General features: G+C 46.4%; 1 protein-coding gene across 1 annotated transcript in view; it reads right to left on the bottom strand.

The window, feature by feature from the left end:
- LOC124721999 (histidine decarboxylase) overlaps positions 1–26,750 on the bottom strand; it is a 394,491-nt gene that overhangs the window by 26,826 nt on the left and 340,915 nt on the right. The window contains exons 14-15 of the mRNA XM_047247175.1: positions 22,896–23,048; positions 6,560–6,715 (exon numbers count right to left, since the gene is read on the bottom strand). Coding sequence (XP_047103131.1) covers positions 6,560–6,715; positions 22,896–23,048 — 309 coding nt within the window. The remainder of the gene's footprint in view (positions 1–6,559; positions 6,716–22,895; positions 23,049–26,750) is intronic.

The raw sequence follows: 26,750 nt of genomic DNA, 5'->3' as shown, positions 1-26,750 counted from the left end.
TCGTCATTATCATCCCTATCACCATCATTATGTGTTAGTGTTACAACAGTAACTGTTTCTAACTTATGCTCATATTTCTGCACTATAATAGATACAAGAAAACATGCGAATGATTCGTCTTCTACACCAATACCATCTTTACGAAGAAGGGTTCTTCGTAACTTCATATCAACCAATCGCAATACATTAGCAGAATTGATTACCAATCGCCGAGGCATCTGACGCTTCAATACACAAATAATGTCACAAAACGCAACTTCAGAGGCACACTGCACCGTCCCTACTGGTCCCGACTGGCGTACCGGCAGGATAGTGTGCAATGCGGCATGGCATACGCAGAGGCCTCTAACGGACGACTGCAGAGTTTTGCAGATGCTGGAGTATCACTAGTGCAATAAGAGACCTTTCCATTATTTGTCATACGATTTTGGTGTATTTGTGTTTGTTCGAGCCCAAGTACTTTCCTTGTAAGTGACTGATTAGCTTTTGACAACTCCTTGCAGTGAATTGTGCCAAACAATTTATTTTCTTTGTTGTTGTCTCATTTTTTGCTCCAGGTGTAATAACTTCAGTTTTTTTCACTTATTATTCATTTATTCGTTTACGCATAGTGTTCTGCAGATCCAGTCATGGAGAAGTTTTCAAGGACGTGGAAAAGTCGTCAGATTATACATTAATAGGAGGGGTCAGCGACTGCTCGCATTTCTGTGAAATTATTAGTAACCAGTTAAGACAAGTGTGCGCCCATTCACAATGATGTATGACAGGAATTACTGCAGATTACTTGGCGTTTAAAAAATTAGCTCTTGCAATATTCATCTGCAGCTTTTATCTCCTACAGTACATCATTCTAAATATTAGTGCTAACTTAAATGAGTCCAGCGAATACTATCGGCTATCGATGGGATATATTTGAAAGAAAGGATAAATGTCTGTAAAGTATGAGCAGTAATGTTAACCAGAATTTACATATCCAACTTCAAATATTTCTTCAAATTACAGGAGTGGCTGATAAGGTATGCTTTTATTTGGTTTTTCCTTGTCAGGGTATTTTTAAAAATTCTCACTGATGTCTATTAGCAACCTGTTGAATTTTATACTGCAGTATTTTCCGAGATAGCAATATTATTTACTTTTTAACTTCCACAAATATGGATGGCTACTGTAAATAAACAAATTACAACAACCACCCTATGGTAAGTTTTGCATGCAGATTTGGTCCAATGTGTGGGTACTTCTGGTCCGCATGAACCGACTTGTCTGCTCAGATCCGGTCTGGCCCCACGGATCTCAGCAACTTTGTGCACACTTGCAACCTCATGTTCATATCTGTGTGTTACAATTTTCAGTGCAGATGGAACGTGCGTAAACATCTGAACGGCATTGTCTTTCTACGAAGCCTATAGGCCAAGGAGATTAGAATCTATAGAGATGCCCTGACGTAGTAACTGCGAAGCCAGGGCTACACCTGAACTTTGTGTAACTACTTTGAGGGTAATGGTAATCATTCTTCCTTGTCTGTGAGATAGAGAAAGAGTTGTGCTCTAATTACTGATGCAGATGATGTTGCCGGCCGGAGTGGCCAAGCGGTTCTAGGCGCTACAGTCTGGAACCGCGCGACCGCTACGGTCGCAGGTTCGAATCCTGCCTCGGGCATGGATGTGTGTGATGTCCTTAGGTTAGTTAGTTTAAGTAGTTTTAGGTTCTAGAGGACTGATGACCTCAGAAGTTAAGTCCTATAGTTCTCAGAGCCATTTGAGCAGATGATGTTGTTAATGTTTGAATATGTGCAGAACAAGTGTCTCATTGTACCAATATACAGGGGTTGGACAGAAATATGGAAACCCCATGACAATTGCATGCTTGAACATAAATGCAGATGCTAGCCGAGCCTGCAGGTTACACTGTTGTATTTGACCACGAACGGTGCCTGTGCAAAGTCCTCAATACGTTGCAAGCTCCAGCCGTGGTCAGAATATTGTTCTGTATGCTCGTGAGTGCATTATGTCGGAGCTAAGTGAATTCGAATGTGGGCAAATTGTAGGTAACCGTATGGTGGGAGCTTTCGTAAGCAAGAGAGACGAAGTGTTTGGTGTTTCAAGAGGCACTGTATCAAAGATTTATACCATGTGAAGCGAAAGCGAAAAATATATCATCCGGTAAGTAACAATGCGGAGGAAAGTGTGTAAAGAGTGGTCGTGACAGATGATCATTGCAAAGGACAGCATTTTCAAAAGGCTCTGCAGAACTGAATGTCACGCTGAAGAACCCATTCAGCACGAAAATAACACGAAGTGAGCTCCATAAGCGGGGAACTGCAGGGCGAGCTTGAATGCCATACCATTCAGCGATGCAAATGCCCGTTACATGGAAACGTGGTGCCGAAGTCGCAAAACCTGGACTGTGGTACAATGGGAGACAGTCATTTAGTCGGATGAGTTTTGTTTCACGTTGTTTCCAACTTCTCACCAAGTTTACGTCTCAAGAATGAAACATAGCGGGGGTTGGGTGATGATTTGGGCAGCCATATCATGGTATTTCATGGGCCCCAACGTTATTCTGCAAAGTTACCTTAGTGCCAAGGATTATGCGACCATTTTGGGTGATCAGGTCCATCCTATAGTACAACGTTTGTTCCCCAATGGTGATGTTATGTTCCTACATCACAGGTCCCCTGATCGTACAGCTCGCCTAATCCAGGTCTGTTCTTCTGAGCATGAGGAGGGATTTCCGCGTCTCATCTGGCCACCATAGCCACCAGATCTCAGTGTTATTCAGCCCTGTCGTTTAATCTGAAGGGAAGAGTGCATGATCCCTATTCACCTCCATCATCGTTACATAAACTTGCCACCATTTTGCAGGAAGATTCCCTTGAAAACCACGCAGGACTAATATTTATCCATTACGAGACGACTGGAAGCTGTTTTGAATGCCTACACCGCATTAGGCATGGTAATGTGTTGTGATTGTGGTGATTCCATATTTTTTTTGTCCAGCTCCTGTATCTGCCCACAGAACTCCATTGATTTAATGGGTTGTGAAGTTATGAGTACATATATATAAGCTAACATTTCTAAACTTGAGAGCTCAAATGAGAGCTTAATTTCAATTTGACACTCTCTTGGCATTAGTAATAAGACAGACTATAACAATATATGTGCAGTAATGAGTGTAACAGTAAGATAAAATCCAGGTAATGCGTACAATGACCTAAACATTCTTAAAAGAAAACAAGTAGTGATGGGAGGGGGAGCCGGAGAAAGAGAGAAAGAAAGAGAGAGAGAGAGAGAGAGAGAGAGAGAGAGAGAGAGAGAGATGGTTGGTTGGTTGGTTGGGGAAGGAGACCAGACAGAGTGGTCATCGGTATCATCGGATTAGGGAAGGATGGGGAAGGAAGTCGGCCGTGCCCTTTCAGAGGAACCATCCCGGCATTTGCCTGGAGTGTCGTAGGGAAATCACAGAAAACCTAAATCAGAATGGCCGGACGCGGGATTGAACCGTCGTCCTCCCGAATGCGAGAGAGAGAGAGAAACAGAGACGGGGGGGGGGGGGGGGGAGAGGTGGAAGAATGGCTTCACCTGATATTAAGTGTATAAGGTACTTTTTATGTTATTAGGAATGTTTAAATGCACAGAATTTCAACCAATAATTTTCATACATCATTACCGTGTTTGAAAAAGGTCACTTGAATGAAAAAAATCTGAAAAATCGTATATCTTGGTAGTGAAATGATTGATAGAACGTTGTGTCATTTGTACTGTGAACTAATACAGCTGCTAGTTCAGTTTCAATCAAAATCAGATTCCAGGAATCTGTTGTTTTCCTGCGTTGTAGTACGTACTTAACAAATGATATTTCACATCAGGTACCAGTTATTACTTGGATTGTATGTTAACCAGGGGCCTAGAAACGACGAGGAGGCTCCGTCCCCGCCGCAGCCGCAACGGTCCACAACCCCACAACGACTACCGCAGTCCACTTCGCCCTTCTGCCGCCCCACACCGAACCCAGCGTTATCGTGCGGTTCGAACCCCGGTGGACACCCCTCCCCCCCCCCCCCCGCCCCCACACACACACCCAGGGAACGTCTCACACCAGACTAGTGAAACCCCTATGTTTGCGTGGTAGAGTAATGGTGATGTAAGCGTACGTGGAGAACTTGTTTGTGCAGCAATCGCCGACATAGTGTAGCTGAGGCAGAATAAAGGGAATCAGCCCACATTCGCCGTGGCAGATGGAAAACCGCCTAAAAACCATCCACAGACTGGCCGGCTCACCGGACCTCGACACAAGTCCGCCGGGCGGATTCCTACCGGGGACCAGGCGCTCCTTCCCGCCCGGAAAGCCGTGCGTTAGACCGAACGGCTAACCGGGCGGACACCAGTCATTACTTAGTCAATTGTCTGATGAAAAGTAGGCTATTCCTCCACGAAAGTACGTTATATCTAAATAATACTCAGAAGTGACTGTCAGTTCAGCGACTTTAAGCTGAGTGTACAAGTTCCACACAAGGCCTTAACGGAGAAGTCCATGCCCTATCACGCCGTAGCGGAAAGGTGAGCTACCAGTTCCCGAGGTGAAGCCACCATTTGCAGGGACAAAGATGAATACTGGACTAGTGATATGTAGGGTATGAGAGACAACGCTAGGAAACCAAAGAACAAAATAAATGGATGTTTACTACACAAATCCCAGTGAGTAATCCAGACTGTCTTAAATGAATGTAGTTTCCTAGATTTCTGTGTTTGGTCTACATCAAAAGACGGGGAGTTACAAATATCCATTCAGGAATGTAGAGCTTGTTTCATACAAGTTGGAGCGCAAATGTGGCAAGTTATCGATTCGAGACCATTGCATGAAACTTACAAAGTAGCAGAAAGCGAGGGTATTTTATTATTTACTAAGATTTTCGCTTTCGGTTCTTGTTTAATATTTCTTCGTACATTCTCTAAGTATGTATTTTTCGCTTATTTTTGAATTTTTGCTTCAACTATCTTTGACCTGAATAATTGCGATCTCCGATATAACTTGAAGTAACCATGTCATTTACACACTTGTTTGTAGGAGGGATACAGAGTTATTTTTTATCTGCATCTGTTAAATCATTGTGTGTGCAACGTTTTATCAGATATTTGACATTGTTTACTACGTGCAAACACACGGTTGCCCTGCAAATAGCAGCTTCAATATAGAAACGCTACACTAGTGCCAGTGAGCTGTCTAGTTATTTTAGTAAGTCTATAGGTTTCCCAACATGGCGAACTGCCTAATCCTTCTACTTCAGCCAGTGGTTATTCCCAGCAAAAGCAAAACCATCTCCTTATATTCTAGCCCCTCCCTATAGGCACTGTGAAATATCGCTGACACATCTTCAACTTTTGTAGTCCTGCCTTCCTCAGTTGCGTGTAATATTACGGTATGTTGATAATTTTTACTTATGGACCGTCTGACAGCAACTGAATAAAACACAATTTCAGTGCCATACGCGTTTCGCCTTTATTTACTGTAAGGCATCATCAGTGGCTTGGAATATGTACATATGTTTGCTACTTAATTTACATTTTTGTCACTGTACCTATAGGTTATAAACAGTTCTGGTGGTTGGTATTTCCTATTAAGTAGTAATGCTTTGAACTGTACTTACAGGTTGCGTGGACAATTTCTTACATATTACGCTCCTGTTGCATTTTTGGTGTTGTTCTTCTTCTTATGAGTGCCAATTTGCGGTTTTTTTCCTCATTCCAGAGCACTATGTACTGAACGCTTGTTACAATGCAATGTTTTGGTTTCTGTTGCCGACTGTCAAATGTTTTTGCCAAAGATCGAATGTTATTGCCAAACTTTCGAGTGTAATTATTGAAGTATCTGTGATCTGATCGTGTATGCATTTGTGTGTGCGTTTGTGAATGTACGTGTGTGTGTGTGCGTGTGTGTGTGTGTGTGTGTGTGTGTGTGTGTGTGTGTGTGTTTAGGTCTTCACCTTCTGGACACACACACACACACACACACACACACACACACACACACACTTCAATAATTACACTCGAAAGTTTGGCAATAACATTCGATCTTTGGCAAAAACATTTTAGAGTCGGAAACAGAAACCAAAACATTGCATTGAAACAAGCGTTCAGTTCATAGTGCTGTGGAATGGAGAAAAAAAACCGCAAATTGGCACTCATAAGAAGAAGAACAACACCAAAAATGCAACAGGAGCGTAATATGTAAGAAATTGTCCACGCAACCTGTAAGTACAGTTCAAAACATTACTACTTAATAGGAAATACCAACCACCAGAACTGTTTATAACCTATAGGTACAGTGACAAAAATGTAAATTAAATAGCAAACATATGTACATATTCCAAGCCACTGATGATGCCTTACAGAAAATAATGGCGAAACGCGTATGGCACTAAAATTGTGTTTTATTCAGTTGCTGTCAGACGGTCTATAAGTAAAAATCGCTGACACAGTTTCCTTAGAGGGAAATAGAAGAATTTAAAAACTGTCTTAAAGTGGGACATGTAGGAGGAGAGGGTTTGTGGTGGCAGCCTGACCTGAATCGTCCTCCTCTGGCAGGTGGTCTCCGGCAGAGGGCTCAGAGTGCGGCCGCATGCCGCCGCGGCCCGCCAGCGAGTGCGCCATGTCGAGGCTCGAGTCCAGCGACAGCTGCTTGCCCGACACCATCATGCCCCGGATGCGCCGCCGCACAGCTGCTTCGCAGAACAAACATTTACAATTTCTGGCTGCATTCCTCTACTAAAGGTACTTTTAATAATCGCAAAATCTTTGCAAGTGGAGATTGTCGACAGAAGCAGTTTTACCGGTTCACCACAGATGATGGTAAAGGCATCAGCAGGTCAACAGCTATACCACTTGGCCTCAATGCGATATAATTACGGTCTACAAAAGAGAGCAGCCCGCAAGGGTAAGTGCTACATAACCGTATGTTCTCGACTTTTATAACTGTCACATAGCCGCTACCATGCTGATCTCCATAGGTGGCATCAGTTTACTGACTCCCTCTATGGTGATATAGTCCCAGTCCCACTGCATATCTGTCCTGTAATCAATTCCACTCCTGATGTTATCCTCGCCTCTCCTAACGTCTCTGGGCACATTACTGCAGCAGTCCTCGACCAAGTTAGAAGTGCCCATCTCCCTGTTCTACTCACCACCTCCTACAGCATGCAACCTACCTCGCACACACTCTTCCTGCCTCTCCCAAACACATCCAAGACCACTTCCGTACCAGCTGGGAAGCCGACAGGGAATCCATTGCTACCCTACTCGGAAGCCATCCATTATCTTTCCGACAGCCCAGTGACATCCACCATGCCACCAGCTACCTACAACATACCTTGTCAAACATCATTGCTCACCACGTTCTAACGAAGCCCATTCACCCATACTGTCCCACATTCCCTCTCCGTGCTCTCCTACACCTCTGTGAATCCCATCGCCTTTCTGATCCTTCCTGCAGACCCATGACTGTGACAGCATTACATGCCACCGAAAACAGCGATGAGACACATAAAATCTAGTGACTGCCAAGAAACTCCGTGTTTGGGGCCAAACATGCACATATCTCAACACCACACTGCCCATAAACCCTTCCAGGTATTGGAAAGCATTTCACCATCTTATTCGCAACAGCCCTGCTCCCTCCTATATTCTCCAGCGTGATATTCACCCCCTCCACCAACAAGCCAAGCATAGCCAACTACTTTGCGTCCTCCCTCTCTGACACGTTCACCATCTCACATGACCCCCACTTCGATTACTCCTTATTCCCGACAGTCCATGAGCATACGAATACCTTCTTCTCGGCCCTGGCTCCTAGTTTCTAGTACCTCGACAACATACCACAGACAGAACTCAAACCTAAAAATTCTGCCACTGACGCCTCCTCCTATCGTCCCATCAGCGTCACCTTTGTGTTCAGTAAGGTTTTTGAGTCTATCTTATCCTGACGTTTCCATAAACACCTACTATAACACCTACCCATTCCTGTCCATCAATGTGGCTTCTGTCCCAATTTCTCCTCTGACGACAAACTCCTGCAGCTTACTCCACTCCTCTCCCACCAAATAAACATCTACAAATAGATCATTTTTGTCTTCCATGACCTCGAAAAAGTATATGACCATGTCTGGCATTCCATCTCCCTCTTTAAGCTCCAGACCTCCACACCATAAAATAATTCCGCCTCATCGCATCTTTTCTCTCAAGCCACCCATCTTATATCACCATCAACAAGACCGTCTCCCATATCCTCCATCCCATGTGGTGTGCCCCAAGATTCTGTACTTTCACCTCTCTTGTATGTCCTCTACACTACCAAATATGCCATAGCCTCCTCCTCCTGGTCATCTCCTCCAGTACGCTGCTTACACTGCCTCCCTCTCCGTTTACCCCACACTTCAAAAATACCAATACTTCCTCCAGCTCCATCTCAGTCAGTTCACCTCCAGGTGCAGCCAGTGGCTCCTCAAAATCAACCCTACCAAAATCCAGGCATTAATTATAGGCTGAACCACCCATAGCTTCCGTACCTGCGACTTTTACCTTATCATTCACAACCGTCATATCCAGCTAAGACACTAAAATACCTCAGATTAACACTTGGTCACAGACTAATATGGAAGCCCCATCTACTAACTATTCAAGAGAAAGCCCACAATAGATTAAAATTACTGAAACTACTGACTGGCTGAACGTGGGGATTGCGCCCTTCCAAAATCCTCCACACCTATAAACCCCTGATCTAACCCATACTATGCTATGCAAATGTGGCATAGACTTCCACTCACCATCTTTTTATTACGCTCTACAGATCCTCAAACGCCATGCATTCCACCTAGCCTTTCGTATTCACTTGCCCTTCCCCAACCACATCCTCTACCATCTTATAAAATTCTCCATCCTACCCTTCCATCTTGAACACCTCCGAATATCCTACGTTACCTGTAAATTCGACACTACCCACTGCCTAGTTTTTACCCCGCTCACTGATCCTGGTACCCTGCCACACGTCTACCACTGCATTCCACCAATGCTATACCTCCACACTTTCTGTACCCTCTTCCAATGAAGCTTTAATTGCCTTCCCTCACCCAACCGTGAAATTTGCCCTGATGTACACCCACCCTACCAGAACTAAAAGAACCCACCCCGCCGGCCGCGGTGGTCTAGCGGTTCTAGGCGCGCAGTCCGGAACCGCGCGACTGCTACGGTCGCAGGTTCGAATCCTGCCTCGGGCATAGATGTGTGTGATGTCCTTAGGTTAGTTAGGTTTACGTAGTTCTAAGTTCTAGGGGACTGATGACCACAGATGTTAAGTCCCATAGTGCTCAGAGCCATTTGAACCATTTGAACCCACCCCACTTCTCCCAGTCAGGGCTCCCTTTCTCCACCTCCACGCACATCCTAAGGCTCGGTTCGGAACAGCATCCTTCTTCACTCAACGGAATCCCTTCTCCAAATATCCGTCCACTCAAAAGCCTTCTTACACACTACTTGAACTGCTACATTCCCACGATACCTCTCTCCTTGGCAGTCTATGCCCACTCATTACATCACTTGTCTATGTCTCTTCCTTAATCGGTCAACACACCGGCTTTTTACTGTTTTTAACTTTCCCAGCTGTCCGTCTCTCCTATATTTTGTGAAACATGCATTTGTCATCTCATCTGCGTCAATATTTTAATTAATCAACAAATCCCTGTTTCATATTTTAAATGACGCAAGTGACAATCTGTCTTTTTATTGTGTCAAACATTCATTTTATCAACCACCGTGTCCAGTTTTACAATATGTTTTAAAACTTTTAGTCTCATATGGCTGAAGAGTGGCGACTTGTATCCGCTGACAGCCCCCACCGCTCCCGTATGGGTCAACGGGAATGAAATGACAAGAAACGAAAGACAAGAGGGTAAGCGAGTTGACAGCGATCCGCAAATGACAGAGCTAGAAGGAAGACTACGGACCTGTCAGCACGCCGCTTAAGGAAGCTGCCCGGAGTAAACAGCCGAGCCAGCCGCGCCGCCAAACTTCCTGCATCGACTCTCACGGACTCTAGCAGGCCGTCGCCGTGCACACAGGCCAGTTCCAGCGTCCGATTCCGTCTTGCCTCGCGAGAAGTCTCTACCGTTAGAAATGTACCACCAACTACGTACTCTCCTTGCAAGCCAGACTGAGGTAGCTTATTCATTTCTCAGTTTCAAAAATTAATCTGGCGAAGTACCATTCCTAAGCTGGCCCTTGTCAAATGTAAATTTTTATTTTTAATGAACATAAGTTGATTTTATAAATTTAATTATAGCTTGGACACAGGAGCACACAACCTGAGCAGCTGTCTCAATGTACTGAATAGCTGTCTAAGGCAGAAATGAAGACTTTGTGTCTGTCTTTCTGCCCTAGTTCGGGTTCAGCACTTGAAGGTGGTGAGCTGTGTGACAAACTTATTCCGTGGCACAGGTATGCACAGACGAAAGAGTTTTGCATGCAGAACGACAATGGTATTCATCACAAATGATAAACTTTTTACAACAGAAGTATTTTATGTCAACAGTAATTTTATGTGCGTGTCTGGAGCAATCAGTTCAAAGTGAGCGTAATGAAGATCCAGAATAAAACAGTGAGGAACCATCGCCATCACACGGTGATAACTGCCGCACTCTGGGCTCCCGCAACGTGTAACACGATTCTCGACTCCACATAATATTGTTCAGTTGTTGTAACGGTCCAACGGAGCCATGTTTGTTCCGCTGTAATCGGGGCAAGAGTTCAGTTGACCCTTGTGCTGCAGCTCTACCATGGAAACCAGCAGAATGGTTTGGTCAGGAGAGCTCTGCGACTTACAACATGGACTACTCATTGGGTGTCACCTGAGTAAGGAATCCATCAAGGACATTTTAACCTTTCTAAAGCTGACAAAGTGAACTGTGAAGTGGAAACGTGAAGGAACAACCACAGCTAAACCAAGACCAGGTAACCTCATATACTGACGGACTGGGTCCGATGACCATTGTGCAGGGTGGTTGTAAGAAATCGCATGAATTCAGCGGAAGGAATCAGTCGTGAGTTCCAAAGTGTAACCAGCAGTCCAGCTTGCAAAATTACTGTGTGTAGGGCGTTAAAACGGATGGAGTACAATAGTCGAGCAGATCCCCATAAGTCACACGTTTCTGTAGTCAATGCCAAGCGACGTTTGAGGTGGAGCAAAGAGCGACGCCCATGGACGGTGGATCAGTGGAAACGAATGATTTGAAGTGACGAATCTCGCTATACCGTATGGCAATCCAAGTAAAAGGTTTGGGCTTGGGTTTGGCGAATGCTTGCAGAACTTTACCAACCATCACACAAGGTGGCCAGAAACTCCTGTTACAAACGTCTAGGACTTGTAGAGGGCAGTGAATACAGAATAATTTGAATAGGAACCCATGTCCGGAATCGTATCGTTTCCGTTCTACGACAGTTTCATTTCAGATGTGTAACTCGTCAACGTCTCCTTAGGGCAAGAGAAACGTCTCAGAGTTCCCTGTCCCGGTATGCAACAGGGTAGACACGATGACGTGCATTACGTCAAACGATCCCCAGATGTCACTTATTGTCTGCTTTGCTGTGAGACCGAGTCAATACTTGTGCATCACGAATAGAGGAGTCCGCCCCCGGTAGCTGAGTGGTCAGCGCGACATACTGTCAATCCAAAGGTCCCGGGTTCGATTCCCGGCTGGGTCGGAGATTTTCTCCGCTCGGGGACTGGGTGTTGTGCTGTCCTAATTATCATTATTTCATCCCCATCGACGCGCAAGTCGCCGAAGTGGCGTCAAATCGAAAGACTTGCACCAGGCGAACGATCGATCCACCGGTAGGCCCTTGTCACACAATATTATTATACCGATAGAGGAAACATGGTGCAGTACACGTTTGCGGAATACAAATGGCTCTGAGCAGTATGGGACTTAACACCTGAGGTCATCAGACCCCTAGAACTTAGAACTACTTAAACCTAACTAACCTAAGGACATCATACACATCCATGCCTGAGGCAGGATTCGAACCTGCGATCGTAGCGGTCACGCTGTTCCAGACTGAAGCGCCTAGAACCGCGCAGCCACACCGGCCGGCCTGCGCAGTACACAGGCATGCCTCTTGTGTATGGCGAAGCTGGAGGTAACGGAAGAGCTGCTAGTCGGCTGTATCACGAACGTTTTCTACACCGTCACACTCTATCGCACAAACTGTTGGCCCAAATTACACAACGGCTACGAGAAACGGGTACCTCCACCGTGAGGAGGCAGGACTGTGGTGCTCCACGGCGACGCCTCACTCCCGAATTTGAAGAAGGTGTACTGTGTCGCATTGAAGATAGCCCGTCAACGAGTTCGCGAACAATTGCACGTGCAATGGCTGTTAGTCACAGTACCGTCTTGGACGTCCTGCATGAGCAACAATTACATCCGTACCACTTACAAAGGGTACACGCTATGGGTCCAGCAGACATTCCACAACTTTCCTTCTGTACATGGTATCTGAAGCACTGCATCGGCGCCCCTGTTTCCGCGTCGAGTTATCTTCACAGATGAATGTAGGTTCACAAGGGATGCTCAAAATAGTCATGTCTGGGCAGACGAAAACCCTCATGCCACGCATGTTCAGGGATTTCAAGACAGGTTTGGAATTAACGTGTGGGTAGGTAATCTGGACGGTCATGTGATTGGACCATACCTCCTTCCATCCAAGCTCACGGGTCCCACTTACTTAGTCTTCCTACGACTCGTAATGGACCCGTTCCTGGGAGCTGTGCCATTGAATGTCCGTCAGGAAATGTGGTTTCAGCATGATGGAGCACCACCTCACTTTTCACTGGCTGTCTGGAGACATCTCAACAGACGATATGGTGAAAGATGGATAGGCCGTGGTGGTCCAACCGCGTGGCCGCCACGATCGCCGGATTTCACCCCTATGGATTACTTCTTGTGGGGTCGTATGAAGAGCCTAATTTATGAGACACCTTTAGAGACAGTGGAAGATCTGCTGGCTCGAGTTCTGGTCGCTGCACAAGACAATGAAGAGACACTAGGTGGGATGGAGAGAGTGTACCACAACATGCTTCGGAGGTGCAATGTGTGCAACGTTGGTGGTCGCCAAATAGAGCCGCTGTTGTAATGCATCGGTACGTTGCGGCCGGTGCCGTAGATGCTGGGTTCTTTTTGTTGTCGACCAATGTAAACAAAAATGGTTCAAATGGCTCTGAGCACTATGGGACTTAACTTCTGAGGTCATCAGTCCCCTAGAACTTAGAACTACTTAAACCTAACTAACCTAAGGACATCACGCACATCCATGCTCGAGGCAGGATTTGAACCTGCGACCGTAGCGGTCACGCGGTTACAGACTGTAGCGCCTAGAACCGCTCGGCCAACCCGACCGCCCCAATGTAAACCATAAGGTGTAAGTTGTAATGCAAATGCGTAAGTAATAACGGAACGAGTCAGTATTCTTTTCAAATGGATTTCAGCAGTTGTACTGGGTCACGCCTAAGTACATTCCTCACGTGAGTGTGGATGAGAATCATCTGCATTGAAACTGTCGTATAACGGAACCGATACGTTTCCGGTCATGGGTTCCTATTCAAAATGTTATGTACTCACTAGCCTCTACATTTCCTAGAAGTGAAGTCGGGAATTTCCGACCACCCTGTATGTAGTGCCAGCAGGGAAGTACGAAGGTGGTGGTGTTACAGTATCGCGATATTTTTCACTGTTAGAGTGTGGTCCCTGCGATTAAGAAAGCGCTAAATACGGAAGGATATGAGCACATTTTACAGCACTGTGTACTGCATACGGTAGAGGAACAGTTGGGAGCCGGACGCTGTGGCAGAGCGGTTCTAGGCGCTTCAGTCCGGAACCGCGGTGCTGCTGCGTCGCAGGTTCGAATCATGCCACGGGCATGGATGTGTGTGATGTCCTTAGATTAGTTAGGTTTAAGTAGTTCTAAGTCTAGGGGACTGATGACCTCAGATGATAAGTCCCATAGTGCTTCAAGCCATTTGAACCATTTGAACAGTTGGGAGACGATGGTTGTTTGTATCAACATGACAATGCATCCTGTTGTTAAGTAACATCTGTGAGGCAGTGGATAGTGGAGAACAGCATTCCTGAAATGGACTCGCTTGCCCATGGTCCCGACCTTAACTCAAATGGTTCAAATGGCTCTGAGCACTATGGGACTCAACTGCTGAGGTCATTTGTCCCCTAGAACTTAGAACTAGTTAAACCTAACTAACCTAAGGACATCACAAACATCCATGCCCGAGACAGGATTCGAACCTGCGACCGTAGCGGTCTTGCGGTTCTAGACTGCAGCGCCTTTAACCGGACGGCCACTTCGGCCGGCGACCTTAACTCAGTGGAACACTTTTGGGAGGAGTTAAAACGTCGACTTTGCTCCAGACCCCAGCATGCAACATCACTACCTCGTCCGGTTTGGGATCTTGAGGAATAATGGGCTGCCATTCCTCCACAGACATTGAGACACTTCATTGAAAGAGTCCCCAGCAAAACTATAGTCGTCATAAAGGCGAAGGACAGACACAGCTCTTATTAATGTCCACTAATATGTATCTAGATGCCTTTGATCAGATAGTGTATGATAGCTTACCGCTGGAGGGAAAAGGGTTTGGCTGGCTCTGGGCACTATGGGACTTAACAGCTGAGGTCATCGATCCCCTAGAACTTAGAACTACTTAAACCTAACTAACCTAATGACATCACACACATCCATACCCAAGGCAGGATTCGAACCTGCGACCGCAGCGGTCGCGCGGTTCCAGACTGAAGCGCTTAGAACCGCTCGGGCACTCCGGCCGGCGGAAAAGGGTTTGACACACATTACTTGTTTGCGATGTAGCTTCTGTTCAGAGCTAGTGAAAAAAGGATGCAAGTATTTGTAACTGATCGTAAATTGAAAAGTACATTTTGCATGGATTGTTTCAAAACTGGTACAGTGGTGACGGGACGTCAGGCCTCCTGGACAATGTCTGTGGACTAACTGCTGTGCCTGCCCCTTCCTACGCCGTCACTAAACTTCGGCTTGGAGGGGAATGCACTCCGTCTTCAGGCCTCGAGTGGCCTACCGAGACCATCCGACCGCCGTGTTATCCTCAAGGAGGATGCGGATAGGAGGCGCATGGGGTCAGCACACCGCTCTCCCGGTCGTTATGATGGTATTCTTAACCGAAGCCGCTACTATTCGGTCGAGTAGCTCCTCAAGTAGCATCACGAGGCTGAGTGCACCCCGAAAAACGGCAACAGCGCATGGCGGCCTGGATGGTCACCCATCCAAGTGCCGACCACGCCCGACAGCGCTTAACTTGGGTGATCCCAAGAGAACCGGTGTATACACTGCGGCAAAGCCGTTGCCTTTGGAGGAGAAGGTGGACAAATTACCTCTCTATCTCGGTTCTCACTCACCGCAGACATTACTTGTCCTTCAAGTAGCTCTTCAGTTATCCTTACAGCGCTGAGTGCACCACGGCCCTGTCCTCTCACTAAGAAAAATCCGTAGCCTTATCGGTAATCGTATGTGGATACTCCATGTGTCAATTGGAAACTCAGACCGCTAAGTTATGGAGGGGTTTGAGACAGTAAACAAACGAAATCATGGACTTATTCGTGAGTAACGAGCTACTGTCTACTTTCTGTTTATAGATCCATTTGGCAGACGCGCTATTAACTACAATGGATACTAGAAAAACTGTTGTGTAGGGAAGGTGCCCTTGTGTTATCCAGTGTTGTTTAGTGGATGACTGCTTATATACACTCCTGGAAATTGAAATAAGAACACCGTGAATTCATTGTCCCAGGAAGGGGAAACTTTATTGACACATTCCTGGGGTCAGATACATCACATGATCACACTGACAGAACCACAGGCACATAGACACAGGCAACAGAGCATGCACAATGTCGGCACTAGTACAGTGTATATCCACCTTTCGCAGCAATGCAGGCTGCTATTCTCCCATGGAGACGATCGTAGAGATGCTGGATGTAGTCCTGTGGAACGGCTTGCCATGCCATTTCCACCTGGCGCCTCAGTTGGACCAGCGTTCGTGCTGGACGTGCAGACCGCGTGAGACGACGCTTCATCCAGTCCAAAACATGCTCAATGGGGGACAGATCCGGAGATCTTGCTGGCCAGGGTAGTTGACTTACACCTTCTAGAGCACGTTGGGTGGCACGGGATACATGCGGACGTGCATTGTCCTGTTGGAAGAGCAAGTTCCCTTGCCGGTCTAGGAATGGTAGAACGATGGGTTCGATGACGGTTTGGATGTACCGTGCACTATTCAGTGTCCCCTCAACGATCACCAGTGGTGTACGGCCAGTGTAGGAGAACGCTCCCCACACCATGATGCCGGGTGTTGGCCCTGTGTGCCTCGGTCGTATGCAGTCCTGATTGTGGCGCTCACCTGCACGGCGCCAAACACGCATACGACCATCATTGGCACCAAGGCAGAAGCGACTCTCATCGCTGAAGACGACACGTCTCCATTCGTCCCTCCATTCACGCCTGTCGCGACACCACTGGAGGCGGGCTGCACGATGTTGGGGCGTGAGCGGAAGACGGCCTAACGGTGTGCGGGACCGCAGCCCAGCTTCATGGAGACGGTTGCGAATGGTCCTCGCCGATACCCCAGGAGCAACAGTGTCCCTAATTTGCTGGGAAGTGGCGGTGCGGTCCCCTACGGCACTGCGTAGGATCCTACGGTCTTGGCGTGCATCCGTGCGTCGCTGCGGTCCGGTCCCAGGTCGACGGGCACGTGCACCTTCCGCCGACCACTGGCGACAACATCGATGTACTGTGGAGACCTCACGCCCCACGTGTTGAGCAATTCGGCGGTACGTCCACGCGGCCTCCCGCATGCCCACTATACGCCCTCGCTCAAAGTCCGTCAACTGCACATACGGTTCACGTCCACGCTGTCGTGGCATGCTACCAGTGTTAAAGATTGCGATGGAGCTCCGTATGCCACGGCAAACTGGCTGACACTGACGGCGGCGGTGCACAAATGCTGCGCAGCTAGCGCCATTCGACGGCCAACACCGCGGTTCCTGGTGTGTCCGCTGTGCCGTGCGTGTGATCATTGCTTGTACAGCCCTCTCGCAGTGTCCGGAGCAAGTATGGTGGGTCTGACACACCGGTGTCAATGTGTTCTTTTTTCCATTTCCAGGAGTGTAGATCCTTGTGGTATCTATCCGGGATATTGTTCCTCGGCAAAACATGAAAATCTGTATTTCAAAAGCTAGGCTGCGAAAACAGATGTCGCACGGTCAGTGATGTGGTTTGGGAAGTGTGGTTTGCAGGAAAAGAAGATGCCAGGGTGAGAGTCATTGGAAGAGCCCTAAGAAAATGTGACTCATTCACTGCAGAAGTTGTTTACAAAACAATCGTTGAATTGAGTGTCACACATGTCTGCTACCTTCACAATATAGAGCTAATAAAGAAAATAGAAAATATCCAAAGATATCGTTTAGTCATGGGTTCATTCAGCAAGTAGGAAATTGTGATGAAGGTGCTCATTGAACTCTATTGGTAGATGGCACGAGATAGACATTGTGCATCACGGAGAGAATGCACATAAAATTTCGAGAACATGTATTCCAAGAAGAGTCATGTAACATATGCTTCCTCCCACAAACCTCTCGCGAAACGCCCATGACGAGGAAATTAAAGAAATTCGAGCTCATATAGTAGTTTACTGACAGTCGTTATTCGGGCACACCATTCGTGAGTGGAGTAGGAAAATTGGGTGGGGATAACAGTGGTAAACCTGAACAGCACACCGTAAGGTGACTGGCAGAGAACAGGTTTAGAAGTATGTAAAAGTCATAAGCAAGATGACTTAATTCTGGTGAATGCGATGTTTGCATCTAACTCTGAAAAGGATCGTAAATGAAACAACTCATAAAATCACGAAGAAACAAATTTTCCTACTGTGGAACGTACTGAATAAAACGAAAAGATTTGGGAAAAAATGTGACGTACCACGAATATCGTGAGGAGGGGCCCTTTGGAATCGATAAGAGAGTGAATCGTGCTGGAAATCGATATTAATAAATTCAGGATGGTACTCATAGGAGTTTGATACCATTCCTCACAAAGGCACTGTTACAATTCTTTGAGTAATGTTGGTGAAGGGTACCGAGCATGTAAATATTTTCCCAGTATAAGCAATGATAATATTTGAATCCACTGATGAGAAGGCCAGGTATGATGTGTTGCCTCATTCTCGTACTGATCCAATAAGATTCGGTGTTTGTAGCAGTGCGACTGATTCCATTATCATCCAGGAGGATGCAATACCCTACAAGGGAAAATGGCAGCACCAATTCCACACGTTCGGTAACGTCGGATTACGGAAGTGATAGGGAAGTGTGACAATGAGAAATCAGTGAGGTGCAATATCCCCATGTACTGCCATCAGTGCATCTAAACATCATGGCATGGAATCCACGTGGTCTTTATCCGAGTCCAAATAGCTTCATTAGACGTTGCTGCAGGGCGGTGACGGACGAGTTGCCGACCAACCATACACAAAAGATATTCCGTGGACAGCGTGACAGGCTATGGAAGCAATTGTAACTGCCGTTCTTCTATAAAAAGCTTGGGCATTCTACACCCCATATGATTGGACTTGTGTAGTTGGCACACGGCATGTACTGTTATCTGAAAGACGATCACTACTTGGGGCTTTAAGCCTACCTGGTGTGACAGTTGCTGCTTACATTGTCCTCGGTACATATGAGTAGATGTCACATGATCCATCCATTGGTGCTCCAAACTGGTATACTTGCATTTTTCGACAGCCTGATAAACAATATAGGTTATGTGGTTGCAGTCTTAACGTTAGCGTGTGACACGTATGCGTTACTACGGGACAGGTTATAACGGGACTAGCCTGAGAACTCTGAGCAGACCAGATAAAGCACTCGTTTGCCCATTTCAACCTGAGTTTGCAGTTTCTGGACAGTGAAAGCAGACACAGTAACTTACGTGGAGCAGTCCAACTCACTGCCAGTCAGCTTACCCCTCGTGGGAAACGGAGATAACAATAAGAAAAAGAAAAAGAAAAAAAAGAATACACGAGTCACATATCGTCAATAGCCGTCGATTGCATCGTATACAAATTGTACCGACATTGGTACACTGCACCTGTCGAGCAAGTCACTGACTTCACTCCGTGGAAAATAAATACACATATACATATATACAATATGCTTAAATATATATAGACTCTAAGGCAAAAAAGGACGCACCAACCCGCAGCAAGAAGGAATTATAGAATATGACGGAAATCGGTACATGTGATGTACATGTAAGCAAAAAAAAAAAAAAAAAAAAAAAGATTACAATTACAGAAAAAATGGATGATTTATTGATGAGAAACAGCTTCACAAATTGAACAAGTTAATAACGCACTGGTTCACCTCTGGCTTTTATACCAGCAGTTATTAGGCTTGACATTGATTGATAGAGAGGTCGTATGTCCTTCTGAGGGATATCGTGGCAAATTCTGTCCAACTGGCATGTTAGATTGTCGAAAACCTGAGATGCTTGGAGAGCCCTGCCCATAATCCTCCAAACGCCCTCAATTGGGGACAGATCCGGCGAACTTGGTGGCCAAGATAGGGTTTGGCAAGCACGAAGATAAGCAGTAGAAACTCTCGCCGTATGCTGACAGGAATTAACTTGCTGAAATGTAAGTCCAGTGTTGCTTGTCCTGAAGAGAAACAAAACGGTACATAGAATATCGTCGACGTACCACTGTGCTGTAAGAGTGACGCGGATGACAAACAAAGGGGCCCAGACCATGACTCGTGGTTGTTGGGCCGTATGGCAGACAACAGTCAGTTCAGTATCCCACCGCTGGACATCTGGGATCAGATCGAATAGGAAAGCATCTCCGAAGACGACGCTACTCTGGCCAATGAGATTCCAGGCCGAAGACGTGTCTGGAGACGTCCCGGACAGTGACGGGATGCCACTCTTACTTTGGCCCGCCATACAACCTGCTAACGAAGGAGTAAGGGTCTGGGGTGGCATTTCAGTTCATAGCCGTACCCCTTTGTTTGCCATCCTCGGCGCCCTTATAGCACAGTGGTACGTCGACGATACTCTACGCCCCGTTTTGTTGCCCTTCAAGGCAAGTCATCTTGGGCTAATATTTTAGCAGGATAATGCCCGTCTGCACACAGCGAGAATTTCTACTGCTTTTTTTGTGCTTTCCAAATCCTACCTTGACCAACAAGTTCGCCAGAGTCTTCCCCAACTGAGAAAGTTGGGAGCGTTATGGGTAGGGCCCTTCACCCACCTCGGAATTTTGACTGTTGGACAGAATTTGGCTCCATATCCCTCAAGAGGACATCCAACAACTCCATCAATCAATGCCAAGCCGAATAACTGCTAGCAAAAGGGCCCCCTCTTGAATAAATCATCCAGTTGTTCTGAAACTGTAATAATTTGTTTGGCTGTACATTTACATCACATCCGCCAATTTCCCTACCATTCGGATAATTCCTTCATGGTGCGTTTTTTTCCCCTAAAGTATATCAAAAAATGTGCTGCTATTGTAAATATTTCTGTTCCGATCGGAAGATCACCTCTGACGTTGTTTGTAAACACACACTCAGTTACCGTGTGCGCTACACTTACGGACAGAAAGCCGCACTTAATTGGATTGCAGCACTTCAGTTGAAAGTAAAGCACCGGAGGGGACGCATTCGAGACGTCAGTGGAAAACTAGAGTAAACATCCATCATGCCATGAAGAACGACCATGACCAATGATCGGACCGTATCATCACTTTAAGCGAAGAAGACTGGTCAACCAGGGAAGTTACCCGACGTGTGCACCGAGCCAAAATGATGTGGTGCGGACATGGGATCGGTTCCAATTGGCAGGTAGTGTTTGAGTACTTACAACGCACAGGACATCCACGTTCGACAGGTGCGCATAATAATCGATATCTACGGCTTTTGAGTCAAAGGAACCGTGGTCTGAGTGCTCCAGAACTGAATTCGGCATTCGAAGAGGCTACAGGACGTCGTGTATCGCATGAAACTGGTAGGAGACGATTGTATGATGCGAATCTCCATTTCCGTGGCATGCACTTCGTCGTACACCTCAATACCATGAACTTCGTTGCAGATAGGCAAGAAATCACGCAAAGTGGACACACCAGGATTGGCTGTGGGTGTTACTTACTGTCAGAAATCAGATCTATTTGTTCCTTGATAATCTCTGACAACATGTTTGGACACAACCCGGTAATATCGAACACCTCCAACACTGTGTCCCAGATGTGCAACAAGGTGGTGATGGAGCAATGTTCAGGGGTGGAATTACAAGGGACACCGTACGTGTCTCGTAGTTGTTGAGGGCAATCTCCTGCTCTACGGCACAGAGGCGAGATTCTGCAACCAATAATGAGACCGTATCACCAACATGCTTTTGAAAATTTCATCTTCATGGATGATATCTCACCCGAACACGTTCTTTCGGCATGCTAGGATCACCAGAATGGAGTGACCTGTCTACTGCTTGGACATGAACCCAACCGAACGTGTGTGGGATCGACTGAAACGAGCTGTTTTTGGACGTCGACAATGACCATGTACTCTGCGCGACTTATGCAGAATCGCCATTGAAGAATGGGACAATTTGGACCAGAGCGCTTGTTTGATGATCTCATCAATGATATACCACGACGGATTCAAGCCTGCATCCGAACAACGGGACGTTCCACCACGTACTAACGTTGGTGAGAACTACTTCGAATAACTCCCCATGAGATACAAATTACTTTTCTCTTTACACTCTTTTTTTAAATTTGATTGTCTGTACACATTGCCAATGAATATATACGCATGCTTCAAAGCCAAGTTTTGTTTTCTGTGCCACGAAATTTCGTAATAAACGTGTGACGCAGAACTTCTGTTGATGTGTGGATTTGTCTGGGACACAGGGGCATATTAACTTATCCCCTTCACCCTCCCCCTTCCGTCCTCTCCTTGATTGTGACCAAGATCTTTGGGAGGTCTCTTTTGGTTGTAGGGCAAATGTGGGAACCGGAAATCCTCTGAACTGGGACTCCCTCCGCCCCGCTATGGGTCCGCCTGCTCTCTGACTGAAAAAGCCCTGGCTCTAGATTGGCTCTGAAATCGAAACAGCTTGTTCAGCCTTTAGGGGAAGTGAATAAGTATTAAAAATAAGTAGCAGTCAGTAGTCTTCCTTCAGCAAACGATGGCGGGGACAGCTGCCGAAAGCTCGATAATTTTATTTGAAATGATGCGACTTGAATACTGAGAAGATGGTACTCGTGTTCTTATTAGAGGTAACAATCATCTTTACATTCCTCTTCACCCTATCAGGAAGTTTAGCCTTTCTTGCACTTATGATTTTAGTGGATCAAGTTTCACAATGAAATCTGCTTTCATGAGCCTAAATAAAGTACTCTAAATACCTCTGTAGACTTGTGACTGTTGTCGCAGATATCCGAATTAATTGCTGAAAGATGATAATATAATGTCTAGCACGGCGATAGATCAACACAATACGTACTGATTGGCATGTCAGGATACGTCTAGATGATTTGTAGTACAAACGAAAGACAGAACGCTACCGGTTAGTCGGGAAACAAGTTCTATAAATAAGCATTTTTTACCACTATGTTCGTATTAGCTTCTCCAACGCGCATACTTTTCAGCCTGATTGTGAACTCTGGAATCCAACTGGAGGTGGACCGTTCTGCTTGCGCGACACACAGTGTATCAATCAAAAGTGAACGTAAAGGTTCAGCATCGGCAAGATGTGTGCGCTCACCTGGGCTGTCCTTCACCTGGAGCCGCAGCTGAGACAGCTCCTGGTCGCCGTTGTCGAAGATGGCAGCGAAGCTTCCGTTGACAATCTTGGGCGACATTGGCGAGTTGGCGAGGAGCAGGCTGGAACCGAACAGCTCGTTGCGTGCACGCGTCTCTGAAACACGATTACACCCATGTGCGCCTCGCAATCTCGTACACTCGCTTCTCCATGTCTCATGAAAAAAGAAAAACACTAGTGAAGTTTTCTATGAGGAATACTTCTGGCATAATTGTATCAACATAAGCGTTTAGGTTACAACATAGCTGCATATTTAGAAACTGTGGAACTAGATTTTATTGTTAGTACCAGTAATATGCATGTGTCCGGACGTGCAACTCCTGTACTTAAACTAAGAAATTAGACTTCATGATACAGTGGCGCAGCTTGACAGCTTGAGAGGATAACAGAGAAATGATTGACACATATTGTGGTGTCACCGCCAGACACCACACTTGTTAGGTGGTAGCCTTTAAATCGGCCGCGGTCCGTTAGTATACATCGGACCCGCGTGTTGCCACTATCAGTGAATTGCAGACCGAGCGCCGGCACACGGCAGGTCTAGTCTAGAGAGACTCCCTAGCACTCGCCCCAGTTGTACAGCCGACTTTGCTAGCAATGGTTCACTGTCTACATACGCTCTCATTTGCAGAGACGACAGTTTAGCATAGCCTTCAGCTACGTCATTTGCTACGACCTAGCAAGGCGCCATATTCAGTTACTACTTCAAGAATGTATTCTGAACAGATAATATTGTGACCCATGTACCGTCAAGAGCGACGTTCATCATTAACGGATTAAAATTAAGTATCAAACTAATTGTGTCCGCTTTCTGAATTCTCATTTCTTGTCATGTTCCAGACCTCACGTCAGTATAGTTCTTCCCTCTTCACGCCAGCCTGCGTGAGCTAAAACGCGTGCATTTCGGCCTCCACTCGTAACAAGGTGTTGGCTCTTCTGCCAACACAAAACATATGACAAACCATTATAAGACTACTTAGTTGACCAGCAGCAGTGTGTGTGTGCGTTTGGGCAGAGGTATCTGGTATAGTGGTAGACACGCGAGGCTCAAACAGCTCTACCCTATGCTAAACAGGCGTAGCACACTGAATAGGAGGGTGTCTAGGTCCATGTACATGACACTTATTCGACCCCTAATGACGTACGCAGCCCCTGTCTGGGGATACGCTGCGCCCACACGCCTGCGCCGTCTGCAGCTTATACAGAACAAAGAACTCAGAATCATAAGCAACGCTCCGCGCTACACACGCACCGCAGATCTTCACCGGGAATATCGGCTAGATGCCATCTTGCAGGTATTTCAAAAACTCTCCACACGACTGTACAATACCACGAAACACTCGCGTAACCCGTTTATCCTTTCTCTGGCTAACTACGACCAGTACCATAGATGGAAACATAGTAGACCAAAGACACTATTAGCAAGAAACTAAACATCTATGGTCCATAGCACACTAACACGACAGTACTGGCGAGCCCCTGCAACACAGCTACTACTGGTAACCCCAGATGCTCGACCCGCCGAAAAACAGGTAATCGCAGGGAAACCGTACTGTACACAGCACGCAAACCAGCCCCCCTCCTACACTGTGAGCTGATCTATGACCGATCGCCCACTAACGTATGACGACCTTGAACTGTTACAGGGACGCAGCAGCTGCAGCAAGCCCTACAACGAGCTTCCGCAACGACAAAGGTAAAGATGCACGATACCTCGCACTAACATAATCACACCTTGCATGCACTGTCGCAGCTAGCAAGTCGCTACTGCCCTTACTATCCGTCCTACTGTCGCAGAGGTTTTTTTCCCTTGGTGCTTGCCTTGGCACCTTTTTCCCTCTGCCCTTACAACGGCTATCCTTCCATCGCTTTCGTCCACTTTCCATCTCCTGATGGATCATGTAAATGAGTAATCTTACCCAGACGCTTGGATAACATCACAGACCGCATCCTGTGACTCCTTATTCAAAAACTAACATGTTATACGGAGGTGGCAGTAGAACTTTTGGTTTGGTCACCACGTTGGTGTGGGCGTGGAGGGGACCCATAAAAAAAAAGGCGTTGATTACTGCAAAGGACACGGAGATGCCGCATTATCAGAACTTGTCAAAATTTGTAAGGGGCCACATTGTGAGCCTTCTTTTGTCTGGCTGGTCGAATCGTACAATATCCAGATTTGTGGAGCATTCGATGTGACACAGGCCAGATGTTAGACTCCATGCGAACGTGAGGTTAAGCATACTCGTCATCAAGGTTCCTGTCGCCTACTTCTGGCGACCACAAGAGAGGATCGCTGTATTTTGCACCATACACACGTGCGTTTGCCATCCGCGTATAAGCAATGGAGTCCGTAAAAAAAAACATTGTCATCTCGTACCATTGGTCGGAGACTAGCAAGAGCCGGACTAGGTTGGTTGGTTTGTGGGATGAAAGGGACCAGACTGCTACGGTCATCGGTCCCTACCGGACTAGGGAATTGCCGTTCCATGTATATACTGCTGTTCACACCGGAACATAAACGGCTACGTTAAGAGTCGTACCAGGGAAGCATGTACAGTTGATGAATGGCATCGCATTGCTTTTAACGATGAGCCACGCTTCTGCAGTACCCTGAATGACCATCGTCGGCGCGTATGGCGGCGATCTGTGGACAGATACTTTTCTTGCAGTGTTTCAGAGAGGCACAGCGGTATTAATACTGAAAACAGGGTGTGGGGAACCATAGGCTATGACTGCCGGTATAGGATGGTACTGATATCTCCATGTGCAAATTTTCATGCGGCAGTATCGTAGCGCCATTTTCCAACAAGATAATGCTCGTCCACAAATAGGACATGTCTCAATGAACTATCTGCGTGTTGTTGAGGTACACCAGTGGCCATCAAGATCAACAGATCTAAACCCGATATGAAAACGTGTGGGACCAGCTCCGACATCAACTCCATCTCAGTGCTAGTATCCAGGATATCAAGAATCAGTTAGAAAAATGTGGACCAGCTTGCCTCAGGGGAGGATACAATGGCTTTACGACATCATTCCCAACCGAATCAGTGCATGCATCCAGGCTAGAAGGGATGCAACGCCTGTCAAGTTCTTCGTCAGCTTGATTCGATTTTGTAATCACTGAAATAACGTAACATACCCAACAATCTGTGAAGTTTCGTTTCGTTTCCTCCTTCCCTTCTGGGCGCTTCACTTTTTTTTTGCCAAGCTGTATATTACCAGGCTCACTCTCAATGTGTGATTCCTTCAGGTGGGGTTTCGTCAGGGTCAAAGCTTACACCACAGTTTTTACCAGAGATGTTGGTAGAATCGAGAAGATCCATTTTTATAGCCCCACAAAATCTCAGTTTTCGTTCTTGAAAGGGCTTAGAGAGAGTGAGACTACCACCTTGGCGTATGCCAAATTTCAAATGGTTCAAATGGCTTTAAGCACTACGGGACTTAACATCTGAGGTCATCAGTCCCCTAGACTTAGAACTAAGTAAACCTAACTAACCTAAGGACATCACACACATCCATGCCCGAGGCATGATTCGAGCCTGCGACGGTAGCAGCCGCGTGGTTCCTGACTGAAGCGCCTAGAACCGCTCGGCCACAGCGGCCGGCTATGCGAAATTTCACATGCCCCTCACAACAGCTGCATCTAGGTTAGACGTAAAGAATTCAAGTCTGTGTGGTGTAAAATTTTAAAACACATCTTTCAGATGTATTTAAATTTGATGTGAATGGAAATAAAACTTTAGACAGGATGATTCAGCTGCGCCTACCGACATTGTTTCATGAACCCCACAATTC

This window comes from Schistocerca piceifrons, chromosome X (assembly GCF_021461385.2).
Source record: "Schistocerca piceifrons isolate TAMUIC-IGC-003096 chromosome X, iqSchPice1.1, whole genome shotgun sequence".
Taxonomy (NCBI): Eukaryota; Metazoa; Arthropoda; class Insecta; order Orthoptera; family Acrididae; genus Schistocerca; species Schistocerca piceifrons.
This window is presented reverse-complemented; position numbering and strand designations above follow the sequence as displayed.